General features: G+C 48.0%; 8 protein-coding genes and 1 non-coding gene across 9 annotated transcripts; 6 read left to right on the top strand and 3 right to left on the bottom strand.

Annotated features, from left to right (window-relative positions):
- The first annotated feature begins 101 nt into the window (after window positions 1-101).
- F5147DRAFT_619038 (major facilitator superfamily domain-containing protein) lies at window positions 102-2675 on the top strand. The gene is made up of 9 exons (XM_041432584.1): window positions 102-681; window positions 743-773; window positions 823-930; window positions 983-1096; window positions 1153-1356; window positions 1407-1557; window positions 1614-1763; window positions 1822-2040; window positions 2095-2675. The coding sequence occupies exons 1-9, from the start codon at window positions 445-447 to the stop codon at window positions 2465-2467; spliced, it is 1587 nt and encodes a 528-aa protein (XP_041287677.1). The 5' UTR covers window positions 102-444; the 3' UTR covers window positions 2468-2675.
- A 177-nt stretch (window positions 2676-2852) lies between these two features.
- F5147DRAFT_719381 (phosphopantothenate-cysteine ligase) lies at window positions 2853-4336 on the top strand. The gene is made up of 6 exons (XM_041438744.1): window positions 2853-3039; window positions 3092-3126; window positions 3191-3219; window positions 3271-3716; window positions 3770-3889; window positions 3948-4336. The coding sequence occupies exons 1-6, from the start codon at window positions 2887-2889 to the stop codon at window positions 4251-4253; spliced, it is 1089 nt and encodes a 362-aa protein (XP_041287676.1). The 5' UTR covers window positions 2853-2886; the 3' UTR covers window positions 4254-4336.
- A 67-nt stretch (window positions 4337-4403) lies between these two features.
- On the bottom strand, window positions 4404-4477 carry F5147DRAFT_t111. The gene has a single exon. It is a non-coding gene; the product is annotated as a tRNA-Val (tRNA).
- Window positions 4478-4536: 59 nt separating this feature from the next.
- Window positions 4537-6638, bottom strand: F5147DRAFT_406300 (uncharacterized protein). Its single transcript, XM_041429638.1, has 15 exons — window positions 6452-6638; window positions 6380-6389; window positions 6311-6330; window positions 6228-6260; window positions 6082-6178; window positions 5998-6026; window positions 5908-5938; window positions 5816-5848; window positions 5688-5764; window positions 5578-5635; window positions 5413-5520; window positions 5248-5358; window positions 5149-5192; window positions 5055-5080; window positions 4537-5004 (listed from the first exon to the last, which is right to left on the bottom strand). The coding sequence occupies exons 1-15, from the start codon at window positions 6503-6505 to the stop codon at window positions 4857-4859; spliced, it is 879 nt and encodes a 292-aa protein (XP_041287675.1). The 5' UTR covers window positions 6506-6638; the 3' UTR covers window positions 4537-4856.
- Window positions 6639-8738: 2100 nt separating this feature from the next.
- On the bottom strand, window positions 8739-10505 carry F5147DRAFT_763832 (uncharacterized protein; the record flags this gene model as incomplete). Its single annotated transcript, XM_041440662.1, has 11 exons — window positions 10373-10505; window positions 10056-10323; window positions 9996-10004; window positions 9720-9804; window positions 9553-9569; window positions 9331-9497; window positions 9260-9269; window positions 9105-9215; window positions 8945-9044; window positions 8858-8886; window positions 8739-8762 (listed from the first exon to the last, which is right to left on the bottom strand). The coding sequence occupies exons 2-11, from the start codon at window positions 10212-10214 to the stop codon at window positions 8739-8741; spliced, it is 711 nt and encodes a 236-aa protein (XP_041287674.1). The 5' UTR covers window positions 10215-10323; window positions 10373-10505.
- An 80-nt stretch (window positions 10506-10585) lies between these two features.
- On the top strand, window positions 10586-14265 carry F5147DRAFT_719364 (uncharacterized protein). Its single transcript, XM_041438743.1, has 14 exons — window positions 10586-10976; window positions 11029-11101; window positions 11166-11366; window positions 11438-11490; window positions 11552-12027; window positions 12104-12244; window positions 12375-12537; window positions 12603-12651; window positions 12742-12876; window positions 12977-13294; window positions 13400-13541; window positions 13597-13709; window positions 13785-13802; window positions 13858-14265. Exons 1-14 carry the CDS (start codon window positions 10828-10830, stop codon window positions 13918-13920), a joined length of 2094 nt encoding a protein of 697 aa, XP_041287673.1. The 5' UTR covers window positions 10586-10827; the 3' UTR covers window positions 13921-14265.
- A 648-nt stretch (window positions 14266-14913) lies between these two features.
- Window positions 14914-16694, top strand: F5147DRAFT_619030 (RTA1 like protein-domain-containing protein). The gene is made up of 11 exons (XM_041432583.1): window positions 14914-15086; window positions 15137-15195; window positions 15247-15274; window positions 15328-15472; window positions 15533-15645; window positions 15696-15718; window positions 15776-15856; window positions 15906-15945; window positions 16001-16178; window positions 16234-16304; window positions 16360-16694. The coding sequence occupies exons 1-11, from the start codon at window positions 15053-15055 to the stop codon at window positions 16512-16514; spliced, it is 927 nt and encodes a 308-aa protein (XP_041287672.1). The 5' UTR covers window positions 14914-15052; the 3' UTR covers window positions 16515-16694.
- Window positions 16695-17136: 442 nt separating this feature from the next.
- Window positions 17137-19058, top strand: F5147DRAFT_763829 (uncharacterized protein). The gene is made up of 5 exons (XM_041440661.1): window positions 17137-17303; window positions 17361-18014; window positions 18067-18675; window positions 18700-18819; window positions 18878-19058. The coding sequence occupies exons 1-5, from the start codon at window positions 17199-17201 to the stop codon at window positions 18911-18913; spliced, it is 1524 nt and encodes a 507-aa protein (XP_041287671.1). The 5' UTR covers window positions 17137-17198; the 3' UTR covers window positions 18914-19058.
- Window positions 19059-21864: 2806 nt separating this feature from the next.
- Window positions 21865-25281, top strand: F5147DRAFT_642235 (CHAT domain-containing protein; the record flags this gene model as incomplete). The annotated part of the gene is made up of 5 exons (XM_041433079.1): window positions 21865-21938; window positions 21994-22133; window positions 22180-22277; window positions 22333-23531; window positions 23661-25281. Exons 2-5 carry the CDS (start codon window positions 22055-22057, stop codon window positions 25279-25281), a joined length of 2997 nt encoding a protein of 998 aa, XP_041287670.1. The 5' UTR covers window positions 21865-21938; window positions 21994-22054.
- Between the last annotated feature and the right edge of the window lie 269 nt (window positions 25282-25550).

The raw sequence follows: 25550 nt of genomic DNA, 5'->3' as shown, positions 1-25550 counted from the left end.
AACCGCGGAGAACCGGACCAAAAGTCCGGTTCGAACCATGGTTCTGGACCGGACCGCGGCAGCACTAGTCAGATTAGCCACTTGTTATCTACTCTACCTACAGTCAGTCAAAAGGTCGTGCTACAGTCTCCGGAACCCGTCTGTGGGACTTGTACTTGGTTGAACTGAACTGCTGGACCTTCAGCTGCGCATGTTTTGGGCTATGTTCTGCTTGTGAACGAGACGGAGAAGTGGGCTTGTTGGGCGAACGAGCTGCACGAGCCTGAGTAGCTTCGAGGAAGTTCGAGCCAATTTGGCCTCTGCACATAATTGGTGGTGTCTAAGTGACGCGCACCATATAATATGGAGCCATTCATCCGTTTTGATAAAGGATTTCCCAACCTCTCCTTCATCCGCTGGTGACCTGGTCGCTCCTGAACTGACAAATTCCAGTATCTTGTTTAGATGCCGCCACCCCAGCCTCGCACCCCAGCTGAAACGCCAGTTCATCATGAACTTTCACTTACTCGCAGACTAATTTTACTGTTTATGTTCTGTCTCGCCCAATTCTTAGATGCCTTCAGTAACTCAGCTCTCTTCTCCGCAATCCCTGTACTCGAGGTATCCATGGGTATGACTGAAAGTCAATCCACTTGGATCATGAGCGCATTCCAGTTGACCTTTGCATCTTTTCTGCTCATCGTGCGTGGCACTGCGTGCTCATCCCATTGATTCTGACCTTGCACTTCAACCCATTGTTTAGAGCGGCCGCATTAGCGACGTATACAACCCAAGTCCGTACCATGCCGCACCCGTCAGATAGCGACATTAATGGGCTCACAGAAACTGGCTTCGTTGGGGGTGTATTCGGTCTTGGTGTCATCTCGCTGTGCGCAGGATTTGTTGACGATACCATTCCGCTCATCATTCTCAGAGCGTTGACTGGAATAGGTAAACATTCCCGTCGGTCTGACGGTTTTGGCTGACGAAGATCGCTTCACAGCTTCTGCGATGACAATCCCCTCTGCCCTGGCACTCTTGGTCAAAGTATTTCCCGAACCGCTTGAACAAGCTCGCGCAATAGGAATATTTGGAGGCTGCGCCAGCGTCGCTAGCTGTGAGAATATCCCCTAGCTGATTATCCATGACCAACTTCATGGTCCCGTTCCATAGCCCTCGGTTTCCTGATTGCTGCAATGTTTGTCCAATGGGCATCTTACCATTGGGTGTTCTGGTTCGTAGCCATCGTGGCTGTGCCAGCGGCTCTGGCGTGTGCCTTCATCATACCGCCAGAAATTGCAAACACCAAAGACAATCTTGAGCATGCAGCAGCCAAATGGAAAAGTCTCGACTTACTCGGGGTGACCATCCTGACTGGTATGAATTTTCAGCATACTCTGCTTCGCATCCCTCACGAGCTTCGACAGTTGCCTTGATTTTGTTCATCTTCGCTGTGACATCCGGCCCCACTGATGGCTGGGCATCTGCAGCAGTGCTTGTCCCGCTAATCGTATCAATCATGATGATGATCGGGTTTTTCTACTGGGAAACACGCATACATATGGATAAAGCTGCAATGTATGTCATCAGGGATGCTCGCACCTACCACCGAACATTGGCTGATCTTGTACTAGACCACCCCGGACATGGTTTTACCCCAATTTCTCCATTCTTTTTGCCGTGGCGCTCTTGCCATTCTTTTGGTTGTTTACAGTGTTCCTGATCTTTACCACCCTGTGGCAAAACGTATTTGAGTGGTCAGCAATATCATCGGCTGTGCACATGTAAGGTCTCGACTGTCACTCCATGCTTCCCGTCATTCAGACTGTTTTAACTTACCAGGCTCCCGATCGGTGTCGCATCTTTCTTTATGAGTTTCACCGGATCGCTCTCTCGGATCTTCAGTCCGAAATGGATTATTCTGACAGGCCTGTCTTTTTGCATGGTCGCGACCGTATTGATGGCGCTTGGCGGGGGAAAACCTGAGGACTATTGGCCATACATATTCCCAGCTTTTTCTCTAGGGAGCCCAGGGATCATGCTGACGTATACGCACACAAAGTAAGTTCAAATTGTCATGGTTTCACTGACACGTTCCAATCGCTGTAATTACAGCATCGCTATATTTCAAGCCGCACCTTCGTCCATGGCAGGCACAGTCGGTGCCATCTTTAACGGCGCTCTTCTATTTGGATCAGCAATTGGTCTCGCTGCTGCCAGCTCAATAGAGTCATCCGTGGAGGCCAACCATGGGGGCTCACATGAGTATAAAGGACGAGCCGCAGTATTTTGGTTCCTCTTGGCAGTTATCTCCATTCTGTTCATTTCAGTATCAATATTCTATGACCGCAGTACAGACCACACACCCCAACCGGAACACGGCGACCCCGGACATCCTGCTCGACGGAGCACGGACTCTGACACAAAGCTCGACGACGCGAACGTGACCATGATCAAAAAAGCTGACCTAGTGAATCTGCCGGCGTAGGTTCTTTTTGATGACTGTTCCTTTAGACGACCATTTTAGTTGATGACATATTTCTTTTTTACTATTTTCCCGTTCCCAACGACTTGCAAGGCAGATTTTTTTAATTTCATTATTAGAGGTAGGGTAGACTTCATGCCGTATTTTTTGTTAGGCCCGCTACCTATCTGACCATGGGTATATCAATAGACTGTATCGTACATTTGTGAGAGCCATACGATTGATGTACTAATCAGATCACAGATAGGATTTGACGGTTGACCGGGTTGAATACTGGATGAAAACGGGTGACGAAGATTTCCTTTCAAGTGTTCTGCCGTGATTGGTTAATGTAAATTGCACGATTGATTACTTAATTTGGCCACCCGAAGTAAGTACTACCGTTAGTGAGATCGCGAGCAGGTTCTCTTGATTCACACAAGATGTCTAATACAACACACGAACCCCAGACATTCTCTGCTGAATCGTACTTTGCAACACAATCACAACCTCCTTCACTCGACGTCGACATACAGGGCGTTCACGAATTCATCCAACGGCAACGACAGGCTAACCGATCCGTCGTGCTTGTAACGGTGAGCGTCATTATCCCAGATGCTCGCGTCATGCACTCTGAACTCAAATCAGAGCGGAGGGACCACCGTACCGCTAGAGCTCAATGTGTAAGAACGAGCAACCACCCACAGCCGCACAGGGTCACTGACCTCATGTTCACTAAATGTGCAGCGTCCGCTTCCTCGATAACTTCAGCGCCGGTGCGTGCTAATCCTCTTTTCGTTATATTCTTCTAACTATCATTCATGTAGGTACCCGAGGTGCAACATCTGCCGAATATTTCCTCAAAGCTGGCTATGCCGTCATATTCATGCATCGCCAGTTCAGCCTGCAACCTTTCAGTCGACATTATTCCCACTCAACCAACCCATTCCTCAATTTTCTCGAGATTGACGGTGCATTACCGTCGTCTTCGACTATTGACTCTGCATTCCCGTACTCACACGACCCTCCACCCACGACACCGATGCCGCAAATTACTGTGACCACTGATGAACGCGCCAAACTCTTTTCTGTACTCCGCGCATACAAAGCAGTGCACGCTCAAGGAACCCTACACATGGTCTCGTTCGTTTCCGTGAACGAATATCTTTGGTTACTGCGCGCAGTCAGTAGAGAGATGAGCGTCCTAGGACGAAAGGCGATGTATTATCTTGCTGCTGCTGTCAGTGATTTCTTCTTACCGCAGCAGAGATTGGTAAGTGATCGCACCCTGTCTCGGAAAACGATGTTGATAATACCCACGGCCAGTCGGAACATAAGATACAATCTGGAAAGGGCAATCTGTCCATAGAAATGGATCAAGTACCGAAGATCTTAAAGCCGCTTGTGTCAGAATGGAACCCAGAGGGGTTCATTGTCTCTTTCAAGGTAACACTCGCTTCACTTTCTATGCTGTCGTTTTGACCAACATATTATATTTTCCCAGCTCGAGACTGACGAGACGATTCTGATACCGAAAGCCCAACAGGCGCTTGAGCGTTATGGGCACCAGGTGGTGATCGGAAACGATCTCCATAATCGTAAGTATCGGGTTGTGTTGATATCTCCTGTGGCGCAGGCAGACGCTACGAAGAAACTGGACGGAGTGGTCGTATCTCAACCGAAATATGAGGAATTTTGGATAGAAATTGATTCTCATCAACCAACCAACCATCCCAAAGAAATAGAGGAAGATATCGTTGAAGAATTGCTTAAACGGCACAATGCGTGGATTGAGGGTTCGTGCGCATGAGCAGGCAGGGGTCTGTTGTATGTAATGATTTATATATACTAGAATTATTGGCGAGGCATGTGCAAATATCAAGGATTTCTGAGCAAGACTCCATTCGACTACTGTGTAGTATTCTCTGTTCTAACCACTCGTTGAGGCGGAATGAAAAAATGATCTGAGCCAGGCTCGAACTGGCGACCTTCTGTGTGTTAGACAGATGCGATAACCAACTACGCCATCAGACCGATGGAAGACGTCAAATAATAAAGGGCCATTATGACTATCTCGTTGGCAGATATATTTGGTCTTGAAGAGTTCCTGCAAAAGGATGGACCGCCTCGCTGGTACCGAGGTTCTTGATGCCCTCGTCAGCGAACCATCCATCATGATATTGTAGTAGAGGTAGCCGATATACCCTTCGCTCACAGAAACCAAGCACCATTGCGCATTTGAGATCGTGGGTTCCTGCGTGCTGATACATGTATGAAGATTATGAATCATCTACGAGCGAATTTGTAGTGCGGGCTCAGTATCCACCACGCCAAGCTACCAGACTAGCAATGTCACCTCGCTTTACGATCGACACCGAGCAAGCCACGCGATATGACATAACAGTGCACGGTTTCAGGCTGTAGGTGACATGGGTGACATGGGCGACATGGGCGACATGGGAATAGACACGAGGACATCAAACTCATGCACGGTATTGTCGATTTGCCAGAGATGGAGGTGCATCCGCGTGGCGAGGATTGCAAGGATGAAAACTTCGAAACTTTATGAGGATACTCAGTAAGAATCCACGAAAGAAGATAAAGTGCATACTCTTCGAGGAAGGAGTGGTATGGGGACTAGTTGTGTGAAACATCAGTGATTCCATTACATAGAAGGGTATCAGTAGGGTTAAAGTTTCACGCACATCGGGAAATATCACTGGCACAAGGACGTTCAAGGCTGAGAAAACTTTCCGAACAATGATTATCACTGATGAGCATGGACAGATGTGTAGGTGACTCACATAGACCGCATGCGTAGTAGAATATATTATGCTTCACCAAGGTAGCATATAGAGGGTATCTCGTCGGCCGCCAGTTCCGTATGGCACGTATGAGCGTGAGGGAGACCAGTCCTGGGGAGAGCGTCAGTCAGCGTGCATTTCTAATGTATGTCGGTTCCCATGTACCTAGTTGAAACACAAACAAGAGAATGAACGGCAGGTATAATTGGACACTGCTCGAAGTCCGGTAACAACCTGTGATGCCTGGAATCCCTGGGATCGCGCTAGTCGAAACTGTGAGAGTGGAGTGAATATGTGCGAATACTAGTGGGGGAAGATGAGAGCACAGACAATATTGAGAAGTGGCAATAGCACTAAACCAGATGCCGATGAATGATACAATGATGACCTGACCAAGTTAGCGATCACCAGCTTGGGTGTGGTGAGGGCACGAGACTCACAAAAAAGGTTGACAGCATAGCCACGAGTACGATTCTATTGTTGCTCCAGAGTGCATATGTTCTGAGTACAAAAAAGCCTGGACGAATTGCATGAGGAGCACGTTTGTGTCGCGAGGAAGGAGAAATACATTCAGAGCAAGTGAGTGATATCACTGCAAAACCTAGGTGGAAATAATAGCGCTCAGTAAGAACGTGCGTGTAGCATGTGCCATACACGCACATGAGTAAATACTGATGAACATCTTGCATGCCTAGCCAGGTCATACAGTAAGTGTCGTCATCAGTGGAAGTCTGCTGCACGTTCACATACCTTGGAGTTCTCATTCGGTGTCAAGGTCACTAACCACAGCATGCCAAATCAGTATCAGGAGATGTGTGCTGGGAACGAACGCACGACATATGTCCGCAGCGATGAGGAAAAAGGGTACATATCGTGCAGTGACGTAGAGGCATTTTACCTTGGTCCAGCGCGACCGAAGTAGGAATGTCCACTTTGAACAGATTATTTTAAATATCAAAAGAAACAAACAGATTACTTGCCTCGTCGTGAAGTGAACAAATATAGTCATAGGTCTGGATTAACAGGTTTAATGGTGAACAGGAATAGATCTGGACAAGCGTACCCAGAATGTAATCAATGCCGCTGAGCCGTCACGTTAGAGTCAGAACGAAGATATTCAGACAGCACGCACTGCATATGTACTAGTGGCCACCCATGGTATATCAGTTATTATCTTGCTATTGATATTAAGGAAGCGACAAACCGCCAAGTACTGCAAAATCCTGGTTGCTGCAATGTCGTCAGCCGAATACTCCATCTACATTCGTTTGAGAGGTGGAGCTTAAGAAGATGGGTTTTACGCCCACAGCATGCACCTTGTTATCTCTTATGAGTGACTCGGAACTAGCCAGGAACCGATCAACGTGGTGGCGGTAGCGTGCTCAGAGGCGCAAACGCAAAACACACTACTATATATGGTTAGGTTGAATCAACTCAAACTCAAAGAAGGTGCCACTTGCATTAATTCGTACAACGTCAGTCCGCGCAGCCACCTTGGCACCATTTCCAAACCTCTGTTACGAATTGCATAAGCTGATACCAGAAAGAACTCGGGCTTAGTTCGAAAGACTAACCGCCGTAAGCCAGAGAAGGTTATTCGAAAGGTTGAGGCGCTCGGGGAATAAAAGACGGCCGTGGATGGAACCATGGACTGATCAAGGGATGATTGTGGATGAGTCAAAAGATACGTACAACAGATCTATCTTGATAAGGTCCCAAGCTCCTCCCATCCTCCTGTCCGAGTGGGAGATATCTCTTTTATGCGCACTGGAGCCTCCAGATCCGAGGACATAGGCTATCATTTCGGCGATACTGCGTGCGCCGTGACTCCATGAAAACGGCAAACTGTTTTCTCAGTCTTGTGTGTGCAGTGAAGGTGCTATAATTATAAGTTGATAGAAGAGCGAGTACAAGGACGTTGCGAGCAGCTTGACATCGCCAGAAGTATGGGCAGTATCAGAATATTGGCATGGATTCCACACGACTGCTGCTCTGATATGGCTTCTTTTTGATGGATGCGCGACGAATTTGATCTGGACCGGTGTGGAGATCCAGCGAAGCCGTTAGCTTATTCCAGTCACGGTCTACATAGCCCTCCGCGAGGCACATCCAGTGAATATGCTGTATGCTTGACATTTGACACCATGATAGCACTCACAAAGTTATCATTGCTTTTTGATCTTCAGGACTTGAAGACTCCCAAGTTGCACCATAGGCTGGGCAGCACGCACTTTTCGGTCAATATGACGGCTACAGGCTTGGATTAAACTCCCGTGTGTACCGCTCAGGTGTATAAACCTAACTTCGCGTCGGTCTCTACGTAGAATTGCGGCTACAGGTTAAGGATAGTTGGAAATTCGGAATCCGCCGAACATCATATGTGAGTTTGAAATTGTTTCAAGTCGTGACCTGGCAACAGCTCCAGGTGCGCATCATGAATCATGCACATGATCATGTAGCGGCAAGCACTGCAACATGGGCGTGTACGTCTGATTAGGATGATCAAACAGAGGAAATGCGCTTGCCATTGTAAGTCCCACTTGCATAGCTTCCACTTATCATATACTAGAACCACACATAGTCCAACAACACCTACGACCCTACTCAAACGCCCTTGATGATTTCATTATTGTTCACACGTTAGAGTCTTTGATTACAATCATTGGGCTTAATCACGAGTTAAACGTTCGTCGATACATCTCACCAGATCGCACCCCATAACAGAAAGGGTTCCTACAAGTCAAGTGAGCACATCCCAATTTTTACGACCAGTATATCGTACAGTTTACAGGTGACATGTTGGACATAGAAATAGTGTCAAGGGCCTCAGAGCCACTCGCGTGCCGGTTCATATGCCAGAGATGGAGGTGCATGCGCGTGGCGAGGATTGCAAGTATCAAAACCTCCAAACTGTATATATGTATTAGGGGTGTTGTCAGTGGGAATTCGCAACAGAATTTGAAGGTGCATACCCTTCGGGGATGAAGTAGGATACGGACTGGGTGTGCGCAACATCAATGATTCAATCATACTGAAGAGGGCTATTCACGCACGTAGTCAAGCAGCTTTGGAACAAGGACGTTTATGGCCGAGATAAGTTAATCATCACCGATGAGCACGGAGTGTGAGGGATATCAGCACTGGGATAGTATTAGTCAGCGCGTGCGTACAGTCCAGCTTCCTGCATACCCAGTTGGAACATGAGTAAGACAATAAACTGCATGAAGAATGAGAAACTACCAGAGCTCCGGTGACAACCTGTGATGTCTGGGATTACGCTATTCGTTACTGTGAAATTGAAAATAACATGTGCAAATACCAGTAGGGGAAGATGAGAGCACAAACCATGTGAGGTGATGGCATAGGACTCACAAAAATGGTGGACTATGAGTATGATTCTATTGTTGTTCCAGAGCGCGCATGTTCTGAGCACAAACAAGCCTGAGTGAATCAGATCAGAAGTACGTGTGTCGGAGAAAAGAAATATACATTCAGAGCAAGCGATTGATATAAGTCTGAGACCCGTGAGAGTAAAAAGCAACACTCAACAAGGAATATGCATCAAATACGGTGGGCGTACACGCGGTAAGTGTGCTACAAGTTCACATACATTGCGGTCCTCGTTCCTTGAGAAGTTCACTGAATACAACATGTTAATTCATTAAATGGGAGAGTTGTATGCTGGGAATTAACGTACTATATACTAGGTCCGCGGCGACGATGAAAAAGGGGACATATCGGGCAATGATATAAAGGGCTTTTACCTTGGTAAGGCGTGACCGAAGCAGGAATGTCCACTTGAATAATATATTACCAGTATCGAAGCCGCGTACTAACGGAAGATGGGCATTACTCACCTCTACGTGAAGTGAACAAATATAGTCATAGGTCTGGATAAACAAGTTTAACGGCAGACGGAAATAGATCAGGATAAATATACCCAGAATGTCGCCGCTATCAACGCTAAGCTGTCAAGTTAGAACGAGCAAGATGCAATTCAGACAGCACGCACTGCATATGTACTGGAGGCCGCACATGATAAATTTGATATCATCTTACTATCATGTCAAGAAAGCGACGTACCGCTGAGGGTTGCAGACTTCTGGCCGTTGTAATGTCGACCGATGGATATTCCATCTGAATTGGTTTGAGGGGGAAAATAATTGGGTTTCGCGCACATATTCGTCCGCCTCCTTATATACTATACAAGCTGAGAACCCATCCAGACCGGGGTATCTGCGGGGATACTGCTGGTGAGGATCATCATATCATCATCGTGATGGATCGTTTCACTGGCTGACTTACAGTTGATGTGGTCACAACTGCACCAGGTTGTGCACAACTCAATGAAAGTTACAGTTGGTCCCAGAAACATCGGCAGTTTCAGTGATAACATAAATTTAGATGTAACACGCCCAATGAGACAGATGTTTGGACATGAATTGATTATCAAAGTTGATTCTGACACTTACATGTACTCATCGTGCTGATTCTTGACCTGCTTGAAGTTCGGAACACCGTGATCAGGCCTTGAAACACACAGCCACCTCGGAGGGACTGTAACAGTGACTGGTAGTTATCTGACGAATGTCGTGTCGGTGAAAGCATGTATCAGGTCGACTAGCCGGTGAAGAGATCAGGAGCGGAGAAGGCTCTCCTAAAAGAGCGTATTAGAAGACGTAACTGTGGATCATGTGAAGTCGAATTCTGACTCGGAACGTATTGTGATGGGGGGTTTCTTCACTGACCTTGGGTATCTACAAACCGTTCAAGTCGGTTTTGCAATATTAAGATTGGATAGTACGTACCAAGTAGTGGCAAGCAGAGCCACCAGTCGTGCTCGAACCGATTCCTGACGAAGTGCACTTGAATTCGCACTTGCTTCGGGATATTTGGGCGTTGGGACGAGAACATACAATCTTCGTTGTCGCACCAGTCAAGCATCGTACTTGAAAAGACCGTGTCATCCGGAAACGCAGGAGGATGCTTCGTCTGCGTCACAATGCTTTGAAAGCCCGAGCAAAGATCTTGGTCCTACATGACTCAAAGCGACACCCATGGGTATACCCTTCAAGACTGGTGTGATTGTATTATTAGGCGCAGGACCATCGACAATCAAAAATACCTCCGGCGGCCGACTCTGTCATGGCCGGCAGGTCATACGAGGTTTTCGGGTTGCACTGTCTGCCTATCGGAGTCAAGCTTGGATCAAGCCGCAGCTAACTTTGAGTCGGAACCGGACGCATCAATGTAGTGGCTCTAAGCAAGGTCTAAGCAAAGGCACTAGTACTATTGTGATCGGACAAGTCGGTCCAAGTATTGCTCAGCAAGCCCGATTTGTACCTGTACTTCACAAGGACTGGCCATGTAGCAGTGTCATAGTTGTGACGAGTTTAAAAAATCGACACACATGAAGAATCCGTGTCTATTCTTCCACTGAACCTCTAGTCCCATCATCATCGTGCTCGCCGTCATCGTTATTGTCGCCGCCGTTGTAGCCGCTCACGCGTTCATATCCGAAATACATAGCCTATTGTGATACCCTAGACGCCTCAGGCTGCACAGCAAGCTCTCACCACTATGTCCAACTCGCCTCCACCCGTAAACAATTCCTATGACCCTACAAACGCTCTCGATGATATCCCAGGTCTTCACTGGGCCCTCCATGAGTTCCTTCAATCTCGCATGCACGAAAGCGAACGATTCTGTGAACAAAGCGATCCAGAAAAGTACGTACTTCCGTCTCCATCACTCCCACACGAGAAGCTGAGATCAATACAGACAGAGATTGTACTTTGCGACTGGATTTGGGCTTATTCAATGTGTGAAAGGTCTCATGTCTTTTGAGGATAAGGTTCGTGTTCTAATGATGTTGCTAGTACTCATATACTAATATTAACTCATAATTTGGGTTTCAGGATCTCTTGGCTGCCATCAATCATACCAAGCGTGGTATCGCTGTAGCTTCTGCACATCGCAAACGCCCAGCCAGCTTCGCAGGTCGTCTTGCAGGGTATATCGTGCCCGCATTCAGTACTAGTGGCACAGAATGGATCGCCGGTATGACGCCTGTGGAACGTCATGCTGAACTCGTCTATGCAGAGAGTCTCTATCAAAAGGTGCGTCGACTGGCAAGACCGTGTGTCTTGGGTGGTGTACGCGTTCTGGGGGTTAGCTGATACTGCAATAGAGTCTTCTTGGGATAGTCTATTCAGGCGATTGGTTAGCATTTATCCGTGAGGTGTACGTGCTCCGTCATTTATCCCTCTTTTCTCGCTAATACCTAAGTACCGCAAACGCTCAGACTCAACATGCGCACCACTATTTCCATATACCGTCAACTGGGTAAATGGATCGAGACAGTGGACACGGCATACGCTATCGCCCACCCCGAATTACTAGCTGCCATCTCAACACCCGAAAGAGGAGGAGCAGATGTCGAAGAAACGCCACCACAGTCATCCAGCACGAGTTTTGCAAGCGCTAACTCGTCCTCCATCGCAGATTCACCTCTCCCTTCCCCCAAACACACGTCTACACAAGATACCACCTCCCCACCATCCGTCACACGTCCATACCTCCCCTGCCCATCTATAGACCCTCATTTCCGATCTGGTGTATACCTAGGCCTCGGTATGTCCCATCTCGTGCTCAGTATGATGCCGGGAAAACTCCTCGCTCTGGTGGAGTTGTTTGGATATAAGGGCGATAGGAAGTTTGGGTTGGAGTTGCTGGAGAGGGCTGGGGGGTGGGGTGCAAATGGGAGAGTGGTCGAGAAGGGTGAGTGGTTACGGTCCCTGATCATGTTTTGGTATTGTGAGTTGGGAGCAAGAAGTACTGATATACTTGCTTACAGAGGCAGAAGGAGTCCGACGTGCGATCTGCGATATGTCGCTACTCATCTTCCACCTCGTCCTCTCGGCGTTCACGTTTGAAGGCGTCGATGTGCGCAAGGCTGCGAGAATATTGGAGTGGAATCTGAAGAGGTATCCGAATGGTGCGTGTTCTGTTTTGGGAGGTTGTGTGTTCTGATGAGTGGTTGTGTTTTCTCTCTCTTTCCCCTTCTATTCCCCCGTTCCTCGCCCGATACTCCAACCCCCTCTTTAATCCCCACCACCACCAAATAGGCGTCTTCTTCCTCTTTGGTGCAGGCCGCCTTGCCCTCGTTCGTTCCCAACCCTCAAAAGCTCTCACCTACTACGCACGCGCTGCCCAAGCTCAATCACAGTATCGGAATTTACACCATATTTCGTGGTGGGAGAGTGCGGTTGCTTGTTTAGGGCTTTGGAGGTGCGTGTTCTTTTTGGTACAGGGGTGATGGGTATGTGCGCGATACTGATATTGGTCTTGTGCAGAGTTGCGGACAGTAGATTGTGGTGGGGAAAACTTGGAGGCGAGGCTACGGTGGGTTTCTATTTCCCCTCTTGCGTGTCTGTGTTCATTTGTTTACAAATTTTTCCCATCCCTCGATTATCATTACCTCGGTGCATTTAGTGGTCCAAAGCGACATATACATATGGCGAAGCAGCATGCTTAGCCACGCTCGGCAAGCACGCAGAAGCGAAGAAGCTTATGGAACGCGTCCAGGGGCTGAGGCAGAAGATCGCGGGGAAGAGCATTCCTATCGAGGTACGTCCTTGTTTGATGTCTCCTCCCTTTCATCTCGCTGTCCACCTCAAACTCTTCTCCGCCCTACCAAAAAACAACTCGACGCTAACCAAACATACAGAAATTCGTCGCCCGCAAAGCCCGTAAATATCTAGCCCAATCTGACACACTTCTCCTCCCAGCTCTCGAGCTAGCTTATGTATTCCATGCGATCGCGCATGCGCCCAGGGAGGTTATTGTGAGGGAGATGATTCCTGCTGTAGGTGATGCTTTGAGAGAGCTGGGGTTAGCGCTTTCATCTGAGAGCGAGGGTGGTGCCAAGGCAAGTGGGGCGAAGAAAGGCAAGGACAAGAAGCTGGAGTCGCGGAGTGGGTATTGGGATGATGTCTGTCTTGCGCGTTTCTTAGAGGGCGTGTGTTGGCGATTTGTTGCGTATCCGGTGCGTTTACCTTTTTTGTGGTAACTTTCGTGTTTGTGCCTTTGGCCTCTTCCTTCTTTCTCGCTCTGGGAGTCTATCCTCGTTGACACGTCCCTCTCGTTACAGGACCCGGATGCTGAACTCGAGCCTGATGAAAAGATCACTGTCTCACCAGAGGATGCGCGCACGTACTCGGAGCGCGCGTTTCGTGCTGTCTTCGAGCACGGACCTGACATCGAGTTGGACCATTACATCGTGTATTACGCACGTGAGTCTGTCTTGTTATGTCATTCGGTGAGAAATTGCCGACACTTTTATCATAGATTTCGAGTATGGTAGGCTGCTAGCGCGATCAGGCGACAAGGACGGTGCGAGGACGCATTTTGATCTTGTTTTGTCGGGAAAGCCGCTTGAGGTGAATGCTGCGGGACGGAAGGTACGTTGACACCGACACATGCGTTTCGTCGATAATGCCGTTTAATCATGTTGCTGATGTATGTCACTTTTTCAGGGTAAATACAGTTTAGAGGTACGAAAATAGGAGTGAATGAATGTAACTGACACTTACGCTCCCATCATTACAGAACGCACTTCACGTGAGGACGAACGCGGCGCTAGAAGCATTAGACCAGAACCGACTGTTGTAATACCCAGGACGACGGACCCAGTTTGAAGAGATATATATTCGTATATCTATCGATACACGCTGAAGCGCTGACTTTCCGTGTGTTTTCTGCTTGCTTACTATTGGGCGATACCTGTATACCTACTTTATATTATTTGTTACGCCTGATGAGTCTGGCTGAGCTGGATTACAACCTATGACTGTACCTTTTGAACTTTAATGACATTTACTGACCCACCGTACATCCACACTCACTGAAATGTCGAACACTCTGAGCTTCCAAGATGATATAAAAAGTAATATCCTTCAAAGCCGGCAATGGTGTAGAAGGTGATGGAGTGCTCAAGCGCTAAGACGAGGAGAGTAGTAGTTGTTATTGTTGATATACGTTAACCTACAGGAATAGATACTTCCTAGTTGACGTGGACACCGGCTGATCAACCGAAGTACTTAGTCGTCTTAAGTTTCACGGCAATTAAATTTGAATTAAATGTTAGCTAGTCCCCAATTGGCTATCGGGCCCGAGTATTTTTAAATTAGAGACACCGAATCCGAGCCTTTGATGTTCCCGTTCTTCGCCATGTACAGCCTTGTGATGGCAAACGAAGATTGTGGAATATTAATTCCTGTATGAAATCCACCTGGTTACTTCTATTAAAGAACCCACATGTCTGTGCCATGCGGACTGCAATTCTGTCAGAAGAATCACCTCTGCCTAGGGCGGTCACCAGATACCACTTGGGAAGATTTTCCAAATATAACTATTAGGATGATGTCGAGTACGTTACTTACTTTGAACTGATATAGCACATCAATGTCAGTGTCCGGACTTCAGATTGTGGTATAGTAGCTCACCTCTATAGGGTTGCGACTGCCAGTACGAACTTAATATTGCGGCGAACTCATGCTTGGCCGAAGACGATGACGAATATAGTAGTAGATGGGCGGTCAAGCTGTAAATCGTAATTACGCGTAGTATTTAAAGTGAATCTTGATCCTGATAGCTTATCCGAAGCCGCCTCGGGCACTTCTATTTCATACCCGATCCTGCCGCCGCGGCACAACTCCAGTTAGTAGAAATGCCTGCCTTGCGTGTATCATGATGGGACACACGTTCCAATCCCTCTCTCCCTCAAGCCATTTTTCCTGTCAACATGTCTCCCTCTGTGTTTGAAGCTAGTCAGCTTCGTGAGTCCCTCTATGTTTTTTGTACTGTCTTTCAACTGAGTGTCTGGTAGCGCACCAAAATCCCGTTGGCCCGTACACCTATGTGCCTACGGAGTGGATATGTGTCCTGGTGAGTGGTCTTGTTCAGACGTCTCGCATCTACCTCAAATCGCTCCCTTAGTTCCTAGTGTTATACAGTATTTCGACTAGTATGTTTTTTTTTCACTGTCGACAGTGCACGATCATGACTTGATACTTTCAGTCATCCACTTGAGCCAGGCAATCAAGTTTAGACTCTGGTGGATGCTTCCAACGGCGACTTTTGCCGGTGTCCTCGAAATACTAGGATGGAGTGCCAGGCTATGGTCTAGCCACAGCCCCAAGCTTCTGACGCCTTATGAGATGCAGTACGTGTTCATCCATTAGAAGTACCTATTCGCAGGCCCGCTCAAGCGTTTCCACTGCAGGCTTGTCGGCACTATCATCGCACCTACTCCCCTTGTTGCTGCCAACTTTATCATCCTTGGCAAGATAATCAACCAAGTTGGACCCCAGTACAGCCGTCTAACCCCCAAGCTATGTTAGTGTTGCCCTGATGTTCCTGGCAGTTCAGTTACTGATCTGGTGCAGATACCATCATTTTCTGTTGCTTCGTTAGTACTATCATACATTCAAGCTGTGTTCGTTGTTCATATCTTCCCATCTCTTAGGATGTTATCTGTTTGATCGTACAAGCTTTCGGAGGCGCATCCGCCGCGCACGCCGTTAGCCAGGATACAAGCGCTGCGATGGTATGTACATCATCCATTATTTCGTGTAGCAATCTCATCATAGAGATAGGGCGCGAACATTATGTTAGGAGGAATTGCGGCTCAGCTCTGTACGTGACAAGGGTCTCAATTCTCTCGCTCGCATTCCTGACCTTTGCTCTCTAGTTGCTATCGTGGTCTATGTCACTTTGGCATCCGAATTTTTCTTGCGTTTGAAATACAATTCGCCCTTCCGCCACGTTGAGCAGCCCCGCGTATTGGAGAAAGGTCAAAGTGCTGTGAGCAAGAACTTGCGAGTTCTGATCTGTGCTATGGCATTCTGCACTCTCTGCATCTTTATTCGGTTAGTGCCCAAGATGTCTTATCTGGGATCATTGATATACTCAATTCGTCCTTAGTTCTATTTACCGTACTGTAGAGCTCGCCGGTGGGTGGTTCGGGCCAGTAATCACCACTCAACACTACTTCGGTACGTTATCATCGGGTTTCGCCAGCAATAAGTTTATAACGCTTATAATCGATAGATTGGCTCGATGGAGCCATGGTCACTCTTGCTATCTACTCTCTTAATTTCTTTCACCCGGGTATGTGGCTGAACAAGGAAGGACCAACTGGTCATGATTTAGAACAAGCCGACGAAGAAGAAGAAGAAGCTGCTGACGAAGAAGCTGCGGCTTAGGTTTCAACGATTACATGCTTATATTCGTTCTGCTCACCATTTATCTATGAGCTTGCTAGCACTTCTAGGATTACTCTTACTCGGACGGTTATTGGCATGTTACCTTACAGCTATGTCTGTTTTTGCACCGCTTATCCCTACTCAATGATGTAGATAATGCATTGTTGACGTTCTATACCCATCGTTCTCACTGAAGCTGAAGCGTTAAGTTAAAAGTTAATTGTATGTGGCTGTGCCCCGAAGAGATGATGTCATCTTCGGTACTTCTGAAACTTCCGCTCATCCATGTCGCTGCTTTGCATATCCGCTAGCAGTCATGTTTTATTATACTCTTCTCGACTATTTTCACAACTATTGTCACTCGAAAAGCCAAGTGAAGATCCACATTTCATCCATTTATAATTTTACTATGCTCCGTAACTTCATCAAGAGTATTGTCAACTCATCGTTGAGTTGTGTAGAAAAGCTGCGTGATAGAAAAAAGGTAAGTCATTGAACTCTTGGTTATCGCAAACTTCTCATCCTCGCTAGTTTGTTCATAGCGATCTCCACAGTCGTCCGTGCGGGGGGACCGTGCTATCAGTCTCTCCTACACCCCTTCCTACCCCAACTCATCACTTCTCAAACACCGACACTCCTCTAACTTCGATTATAGATATAGAGGATGCTGTTTGTCGCGGACAAATGCCCTCTCGGATTGGAACACCCACTCTCGAAGGGATGCCCGATGAAATACAATGCCATATTCTCGGGTTTCTCTCATATAATGAAATTATACGATGCGCTTTGGTGAATCATCTATTCATTTATATCTTTCGAACTCATGTACTGATCTGCCCTTCACAGACCTGCCTGACACTATACAACACAGTCAAATGCTCTGTTGAGCTACAGTACATCATCGAACTCGGTGCTCAACGGTTGATCGAAGTACATCCGCGGTCGCCTACTGCCTCTTTAGCAGACTGCTTGACCATCCTCAGAAAAAAGGCAAACGCATGGAACAATTTCAAGCCCATTGCTACGGATGCGTTTCGCGTCAAGACCTTGTGCGACTTGAACTCGGTCGTTCATCGAAACATTATCTCCTGTACGCCGTCCGTGCATGTCGATGCTGCGTCCAACACTGTGGATATCAAGACCAACAGCACGTGTACCGCTAAAGTCGTGATGAATCCCAATCCGGTTCCTCATACGTACAGGTACATGGACGAGTCGCAAGATATCGAGGTCATCATTACATTTCCGATCGATGCGGACTCTGATGGCTTCAAGTACCGAATATCCTTTCGTTCGATATCAACCGGGGAGGAACATCCTTTGTCTCATGGATCTCGTGTGGTGGGAGGTAGAGCTGCTTGCAGCGAAGCTCAGTTCATCAAAATTGCTGTCGCTGTCTTTGATGATCGCCTCGCAGTCTATATTGCCGGGCTCGACGAAAATAGGGGCCCGTGCTGGTCGCTGCACGTTTTGAGTTGGCAACGACCTGGTCAAGCTGATGTGAGTGTTTTCTTCTGTCTTTCGCTGTCTGTTTGATTTGAGTACTTAACAGGACTTGTGTGTAATCGGCGATGGAACTGAGTTGCTGGACATACGTTTTCTTGTGAAGGAGAAGCTTATAGCTCTTTCGACAGATGGTCATATACACCTCTACGACACCGAGGATCCATCAAAGGCGCCGCGGCTTCATGCAAGATTTATGATGCCCGTCCATGGCAAGTTGGGCGTATTCGATCACCCATCAAATTTTCATAGTGCCACAAGCTGTGCAGACCTCGCGGTACCAGTCGACCATTGGATCTGGGCAACAAACCCTGCAGATCGAGTCATATCAGTGACATGGGCCGATCCTTCGTCGATGTACATCGTATCTGCTCGCATATTTTTCATGGACGTTCCTTCGACATGGTTTGACGCGACGTCAGAAGATGGACGGTCAGTCAAATGGTCATCATGGGGTCCACAAAACTCTCGTCTCGTCCCTGATGAAAGGTTCGGCATGCAAAGACGGTGCTTTTTTGGAGTGGGAGGATCTCGTGTTGTATGGGCTGGTCCTGTCGCGGATCGAAGTGATTCGTCGTTCCAGTTGTACATGACTGATTTCAATCCCTCGGTTGTGGCGCGTGGTATCGGCCAGGTGGTTCGCGGACCTACGACATCGGTAGGTCTTCCATCGGACATGCAGGTGTCGACGTACCTCCCTTTCGTGGAGGTGGCTCATGATATAGCTTTCGATGCTCCTCTTTGGGATATCAAACTCGACGAGGAGACAATGGTGGTGTTCACCCGACCAACGATTGAGTCCGTGAGTGTATTTCTGTATTTCTGGCTCACGAAGTTCACTATCTCACTTGATATATCAGGAGTGGAAAATGCAAGCTGACGTCTTCGAAATGTAGTCGATATTTCATTGTGGTCGTACGCGTTGACCAGAGATTGTCCATCATTATGCCATTGAAACCTACCTGTCGCGCACCTTGATGTATACTAAGGGCCCAATCTCGAGTCATGTATCAGTCGAATATACCATCTCTGTCGACAAACCTATTCAAGTTTAAGATGAATTGACTGCACTGTACTTGAATACTGATCGTCCGCTCAATCGCCACCACTTCCAGCGTAAACTGCACTCCTATGAATATTACGTTAGGGGCTATTAACTAACTAAATTCAGGTCACAGGTTGTACTGGGAGGTGCACCGGTGATGCGCCACTTGATGGAAAATCAGAGTTAGTGTCAGAAGCATTCAAGAATATAACCATGAGCGTTACCCTATTTGGCCGCAAAACGCACCTAGCACCGGTCCTTTGCTTGAAGCTTGCCTTTAAGTTTGAAACAATATCAATTCCTGAAACGCCATCAGTCCTCGGAACGCTCACATTTCCACGAGGAATGCTCATTTTCTTTTGACCAACCCTAGCTGTTTTAGACGCACGCTTCTTGAGATAAGCCGGCTTTGATATGCCCCTAATGATCATTTCTGAAGTAAGCTAATGCGTTCTCGTCTGTGAAGTAGAGATATCCAAAGGAGAATGGTCAGCGGTAGCGAAGAGGACTATAGTCTTCGTTTGACTCACGACTGATCTGATAGATATCGCTGGAGCAAAGGCCATTTTGTTGAGCCCGGGAGAATGTAATGTATGCGACCAATCCCGATTTAAAGATAGGGCGTCGTCATCTCCCTGTCGACGAACTGATTCAAATTAGTCGACGTGGTTGAGTCGGTGGAGCAAATTATGTACTTACCTCGTAGTTGACTCAGTCCCTTTGACATGGGTCACGACGTTTCGAAGGCCTGAGTAAAGCTGTCATTTGGGTAGCCCTCTCCTCCCAAGTTCCGTTCAACGATGAATGGGGACAATGGGTATTTCATTATCACGTTGGAGGGCGTGGTTTGCCCATTGATGTTATTGTTTTGCACAAAACGGCCATTATGAATATTGGTATTCAAGTTGTCGCCTATGCCTCCTGAGTCGCGAGATCAACCTGTTCAAGCTGGTGTAGTCATACCACATGAATGAGTCGAAAGAGCCCATTCGTTGTCTCTGTTTGCGCAGTTTCTCAGAGAAGAGTGAAAGTTCGTGGACCGGTAACCAGTTTGCCTGGGTGGATTTGGAGAGATTCTTGTCAAAATGCAAAGGTATGCTGCTACTACGGTAATCGCAATGTAGTGGTCGAGTTGTGATCAACCAGACATGTGCATTGTGCAAGCTTGGGGAGCTTCAGTCGAAACCCTGCGGATTGATGATGATTAGTAAGTCGTTACAATTTCATACCTGAGCTAATTGGAGATTGACTGTAATGGTATATTTGCGTGATGATATGGCAGCTATGCCATATAGAATGATTGCCATAATCAACAGAAACCGGGTCTGAATTTCTGAAAGACCATATGCAAGGGAACTGGAGGAAAGGGCTAAGAAACACCGTGAGAACTTGGGGATGCCGCATGTCTGATATTTCGGCATCGACACCCAAGTTCCTTGTGCCTCTGCACGTTGGTTCAAGTTCTCTCTATGGAATTCGAATATAGATCATAATTCATCTCTTCGTACTTGATGCAGTTCACGGGGAACGTAGCGCATGAGGATTTACGCTTAGTAAAGTAGCTGTCCGCACCACCTCCATCATTCACATGATTGGAGTCCACGTCCATCTCCAACGAGATACGCTTCTGGTGATTCTCTCTTCACCCTGTTTCTTTCACCATTGACTCGACAGTCACTCTGCACTTTGTTCCCTAGAATACAACCCCTCCCTCTCGTCGAAGCTCCACATTCAGATGTTTACTGCAATGGTCCGCTCCTGTAACCTCTGCCATTTTGCAGCCTCAAGCCGCACTAATTTCAATAACCATGTCCTTGGCCAAAGTTAGGCTCGTGACCGGCCTGGCTTGTCTAGGCCAAAGTATGGTCCTGTCACCTTCAAGGCTTCCGGACTTGCCAGCCTATCCATGCAGTGCCACGTATAATGGATATTCCTCTTCCGCAGGGTTCAGTTCCTTATCTCTCGGCGGCGAGTGAATCCGGTGGCGGTCACAGTTTCCTCAATACTTCGTTCGTCAATCATCGACATCCTTCGACGAACGAGAATACAATTGGATGCATTCTCGCCTTATTCTTTCTTATTCCTCGCTGCAGGCAAGATCATCCTTTCCCCATGGCACTGTCAGTTCAATTGGACCAGTTGTATGTAATCATTCGTCTTTTCTTTGCGCGCCGTTTTCAGCGATATAGACATTTTTGGCTTCGTCATTACCTCACAAAATATACTCAATTATACATTTTACCTTTGCGTGCTAACTGAGTAGTACGATACGAGTCCAGGAGCAGCAATCACTCTGAGACTCGCATGTCCCTTTCAACGTTGGCAGACTACTTTCGCCGCAAACAGTTCATGCCATTCTCTGCTTTAGCACAGATTCTTCCGCTAATCCTGGTCGGTGATCTCCATTTCCAGCGCTTGTGCGATCATACCAGCGTCTATGGTGCCAAACATCCACCGACAATATAGAAATACACGTGCAGCGTGACCTGAACCCTAGGCCTCAATCTCCCACTTAGCCGAACTCTATCCGCAGTCCCCATATCATCACCCCCATTTTCCCTTTGCATTGATCCCGCCCACCATTCTACCCATCATCGATCCTCATCAATTTGCTCCATCGCAACATCATGCCCGGTAGCTCGGAAAGTCGATACATCAGACTTGAAGGCGAGTTTCTTCATATTATCTTCGTATCTGTTTCGTGATCCTCACACTCTATGTATAGTCATCAGCGGAAAGAATCTTCGAGTCCCCTCCTGGCGCATTCCCGCTGGCATTTACGTGTCCATCAATGTCGACTACAGGAGACGCTGGAAATCGGCCATTAGTGTCCTATCATCTGATGAATCTGTAGCGTGGGGGGATACCGTAACTCTGTAAAGTCCATGGACATCTTCTGACGTGATGCGAGAACTGATGATTGGTTTATAGACCGTCAAATGCCTCGCCTGCATTGTCAATAGAGATCAGGACTTCCTATGAGCTTGGTCGAATGCTAGGCGGTGGAGAGGTCATCGGGGAACTTCAAATGTCGTGGGATGAGGTACTCGATCATGGAGATCACCCATTTGGTGGGTGATTCGCTTCCATTCATGTGCATATACTAACATCTCGTAGATCTGTCTTTCCCAGCCGTGCGCGATGTCCAACCTTCTATCACACTGAAGGTTGCTGTTGTACATGCTTGGGACGATCAAATTGGCGCACTGTTTGATGTGAGCGACCCCAGACTCTGTTCGGTTAGTTTTGCTGACGGAACACCAACTATAGTCCCTCGTGGACTGCGAGATTGCTCGAGACGCAGATGCGGGCCACGCACAATTTGCCTCATACATGAAAAGCAAGAATGTCTCTCACTTGAACGATGCTATGGAGCATTTTCAGTTGGTTTTGAACCAGTGTCCGGTCGGCCATTCGGACCGCGCAGCGGCTCTCACCAACCTCGCGTGGGTTCGCCTTCAAGGTTACATCCGAAATGATGTTCAAGACATTGATACTATCACTTCCCTGTTCCGCGACGTCCTTGCATTGCGTCCGCAGCCCCATCCCGATCATCCCTTATCTCTATACAATCTCACCGAAGCGCTTAATTGGCGACACGACAAGAAAAGTATTGCTGCAGACATCTGCGAAGCCGCCCAACTGTATCATGAACTATTGCCTCTCTGTCCAGAGGGCACGTACCTTCGTAGCATCGCAGCAGGGGGAAATGGTGTTGATTATGTGATCGACGAATGCAACGTTCTTCCAACAGATGCATCCGATGAAGGCATCCACCTTCGAAGAGTCGTGCTCAAGCTCTGTCCTCTGGGCCATCGACTTCGTCCCAGAACCCTCGACGAGCTTGCACGAGCAGTTGAAGCACGGTTTTGTCAGCACGGCAGCATCGATGATCTTGACACGAGCATACGGCTTTGGCGTGAAGCCGTGTCTCTGTGTCCCGAGGGACATGTTGATCGTGATACCTGCCGGAACAACTTGGCTTATTCACTCATGTCCCGCTTTAAGCACCAAGGCAATACTAATGATTTCGACGAGGCCATCTCTTTGTATGAAGAAGCACTGCACCTGTGCCCTGTTGGGCATGGATCTCGTGATCAGTTATTGGACAACCTAGGGAGCGCCCTCATCTTCCGTTTCAGCAAATGTGGCAACATTGATGTCATCACCCGCGTTATCAGCCTCTATCGTGAGGCACTGACGTTGCGCCCACCTGGGCATCCACGTCGTTACGCCACGCTTAACAACCTTGCCCTCGCGCTCAGAACTAGATGCGACAAATCGTATGTGAGTGAGGATCTTAACGAGGCCATTGATCGGTGTCGCGAATCCCTTCGGCTTTACCATCCAGAGCGCTGGAGAACTCTTTTGAATTTGAGCTCGGCACTCTGCTCTCGTTCTATGGAAACTCAGAAGAAAGAAGATGTCGAGGAAGCCATTAACCTTTGCCAAGAATCATTGGCGGTCCTGTCCTCACTGCACCCGGACAGGTACTTCAGTTATAAGTGGCTGCAGGGGGCCTATTTGTCTCGTTACCGGATTCTACACGACCCTGCTGATTTGTCGCTTGCAATAGAGAACTTTAGACTCGCATCAAGACATTCTACTCAAGGGTTGCCAGAACGGATCGTTCGCTCATTTAATTGGACCGTTGCAGCAGAGCAGCATGGTCATGGATCCGCGCTGGAAGCCTACTCGACATTTTTTGAGCTTCTGGATGCTCATTTGGCAACACGGTCTTCGGCAACTTCACGGCGCGAAGCTGCCGTTGCCTTTCATGACGCCAGAACGCTCCCAGCAGATGCAGCATCATGTGCCATCCGCTGTGACAATCTACCACATGCAGTTGAACTTGTGGAGCAGGGCCGTGGCCAGCAATGGTCGCTGGCCTCCCGACTCAGGACTCCAGTTGAAGCCCTTGAGTCAGCGAATCCGAAACTGGCGCATAATTATTTGGAGCTGAGCAAGCTCGTTTCGAGTGCGGCCCAGAGTTCTGCGACAATCACCGACAGAGCTGCTGCTGATCGGGCAGCAATGGAGTACAGGAAACTTACAAGGCAATGGGAAGCTGCGGTTGCTCAAATACGTGATCTTCCGGCGTTTTCGCGGTTCCTGCTCCCACCTCTGTATGCAGACCTGCAAGCGGCAGCGCGCCAGGGCCCGGTCATCATCCTCATTGCGAGCCAATACTCATGCAGCGCCATCATCGTCCCGACGTCAGGAGACCCCCATCATGTTCCCTTGCCATCTGTCACTCTCGCAGATCTGACCAATCTCAAGGACCGCTTCGCCAGGGCAATACGACACGCATCTACCATTGGCCCCAAAGTGCCGCGAAATGATCTAATAGTCCTCTTGCGGACCGTATGGGATGAGATCATGCTACCCATCGTCAACGTCCTCCGGCATGACCTGAAACTAAAATACTGTCGAATCTGGCTTTGTCCAACTGCAGCTTTCACATCTATTCCTCTCCACGCAGCTCACCCGTTCCGAACGAACTCAGATGGCTCTAAGGAGAAATGCTTGGAGGATTTCTACATCTGCTCTTACACCCCGACAATTTCGGCTCTGGTCAGATCTAGACAGATGATGAAGAAGCGCGTCACTCCATCCTTCGTGACAATCGGCCAAGGTCAACCGGGTTCAGGGAAAGGCAAGGCGCTCTTGGCTGTCGACAGCGAGCTCGAGCTTGTCCATAAGCTCGTCCCTGCGACTGTCAACCGCACTACTATTTCTGGCGACGCAGCCACACGAGCAGGTGCGCTCGAAGCTTTGGAGCAGAACACCTGGGTGCACCTTGCTTGTCATGGGAAGCAAGACCCTAAGCAGCCTTACGACTCCCATTTTGTCATGAGAAACGAACATTTGACGCTGCTCGATATCATGGAAAGAGATATTCCACACGCCGAGTTCGCGTTCTTATCAGCGTGTCATACCGCCGTCGGGGATGAGGAGACACCCGACGAAGTAATTCACCTCGCAGCTGGTCTTCAGTTTTCGGGGTTCAAGAGCGTCATTGGGACGCTGTGGCAGGTCGACGACTCTGTCGCCAAACACGTCGTCAAAGCCTTCTATGAGAACATGTTCCTAGATTTGAAGGATGGAGGTGTGATGGACTGTACGAAGGCGGCCTGGGCGCTGAACCGTGCTACGCACGCCGTGAAGACGAAAGTTCCGCTGGAGCAGAGGATGGTTTTCGTTCATATTGGTGTGTAGTTCTACAACGTCGTATTTCTGTCGTGTGGTACATATTCACAAGTTGTTGATCTGCGATCTTCTTTCTTACTGTTGTAAAAAATGAGCTTAATATGTTCTTGCACTCTAGCTATAACCTTTCTCGTTTTCGTATACTCTGTTGTATCGTAGTTGTCGACTAGAATGTTCACCAACGCTCTTGTGTACTCAAGTCATTTGCAGCCTTGTCTTCTGCTTGAGTAATTGGACAGTGGAATTTGGGCCAGTCAAGCTTACCAATTATACTAGGG

Source organism: Suillus discolor (genome assembly GCF_016758755.1).
Source record: "Suillus discolor strain FC423 chromosome Unknown F5147scaffold_77, whole genome shotgun sequence".
Taxonomy (NCBI): domain Eukaryota; kingdom Fungi; phylum Basidiomycota; class Agaricomycetes; order Boletales; family Suillaceae; genus Suillus; species Suillus discolor.
Note: the sequence above shows the minus strand (reverse complement) of the source record. Positions and strands in the feature narration are given on the sequence as shown.

What these genes read in the sequence shown, in the direction of transcription:
- F5147DRAFT_619038 (XM_041432584.1), top strand. Translation starts at nt 445, where the DNA reads ATGCCGCCACCCCAGCCTCGCACCCCAGCTGAAACGCCAGTTCATCAT. An exon ending in CTGCGCCAGCGTCGCTAGCT is followed by an intron (nt 1,097 to 1,152) that starts GTGAGAATATCC and finishes CCCGTTCCATAG; the next exon opens with CCCTCGGTTTCCTGATTGCT. An exon ending in ATATCATCGGCTGTGCACAT is followed by an intron (nt 1,764 to 1,821) that starts GTAAGGTCTCGA and finishes TTAACTTACCAG; the next exon opens with GCTCCCGATCGGTGTCGCAT.
- F5147DRAFT_719381 (XM_041438744.1), top strand. Translation starts at nt 2,887, where the DNA reads ATGTCTAATACAACACACGAACCCCAGACATTCTCTGCTGAATCGTAC. An exon ending in GATCCGTCGTGCTTGTAACG is followed by an intron (nt 3,040 to 3,091) that starts GTGAGCGTCATT and finishes AACTCAAATCAG; the next exon opens with AGCGGAGGGACCACCGTACC. An exon ending in TCTTACCGCAGCAGAGATTG is followed by an intron (nt 3,717 to 3,769) that starts GTAAGTGATCGC and finishes ACCCACGGCCAG; the next exon opens with TCGGAACATAAGATACAATC.
- F5147DRAFT_406300 (XM_041429638.1), bottom strand. Translation starts at nt 6,505, where the DNA reads ATGGAGTATTCGGCTGACGACATTGCAGCAACCAGGATTTTGCAGTAC. An exon ending in GTTCATCAGTATTTACTCAT is followed by an intron (nt 5,849 to 5,907) that starts GTGCGTGTATGG and finishes ATTTCCACCTAG; the next exon opens with GTTTTGCAGTGATATCACTC. An exon ending in TGCCAGTGATATTTCCCGAT is followed by an intron (nt 5,081 to 5,148) that starts GTGCGTGAAACT and finishes TCACACAACTAG; the next exon opens with TCCCCATACCACTCCTTCCT.
- F5147DRAFT_719364 (XM_041438743.1), top strand. Translation starts at nt 10,828, where the DNA reads ATGTCCAACTCGCCTCCACCCGTAAACAATTCCTATGACCCTACAAAC. An exon ending in TCATGTCTTTTGAGGATAAG is followed by an intron (nt 11,102 to 11,165) that starts GTTCGTGTTCTA and finishes TTTGGGTTTCAG; the next exon opens with GATCTCTTGGCTGCCATCAA. An exon ending in TTAGCATTTATCCGTGAGGT is followed by an intron (nt 11,491 to 11,551) that starts GTACGTGCTCCG and finishes GCAAACGCTCAG; the next exon opens with ACTCAACATGCGCACCACTA.
- F5147DRAFT_619030 (XM_041432583.1), top strand. Translation starts at nt 15,053, where the DNA reads ATGTCTCCCTCTGTGTTTGAAGCTAGTCAGCTTC. An exon ending in CGGAGTGGATATGTGTCCTG is followed by an intron (nt 15,196 to 15,246) that starts GTGAGTGGTCTT and finishes TCGCTCCCTTAG; the next exon opens with TTCCTAGTGTTATACAGTAT. An exon ending in CTGACGCCTTATGAGATGCA is followed by an intron (nt 15,473 to 15,532) that starts GTACGTGTTCAT and finishes TTTCCACTGCAG; the next exon opens with GCTTGTCGGCACTATCATCG.
- F5147DRAFT_763829 (XM_041440661.1), top strand. Translation starts at nt 17,199, where the DNA reads ATGCCCTCTCGGATTGGAACACCCACTCTCGAAGGGATGCCCGATGAA. An exon ending in AAATTATACGATGCGCTTTG is followed by an intron (nt 17,304 to 17,360) that starts GTGAATCATCTA and finishes TGCCCTTCACAG; the next exon opens with ACCTGCCTGACACTATACAA. An exon ending in AACGACCTGGTCAAGCTGAT is followed by an intron (nt 18,015 to 18,066) that starts GTGAGTGTTTTC and finishes AGTACTTAACAG; the next exon opens with GACTTGTGTGTAATCGGCGA.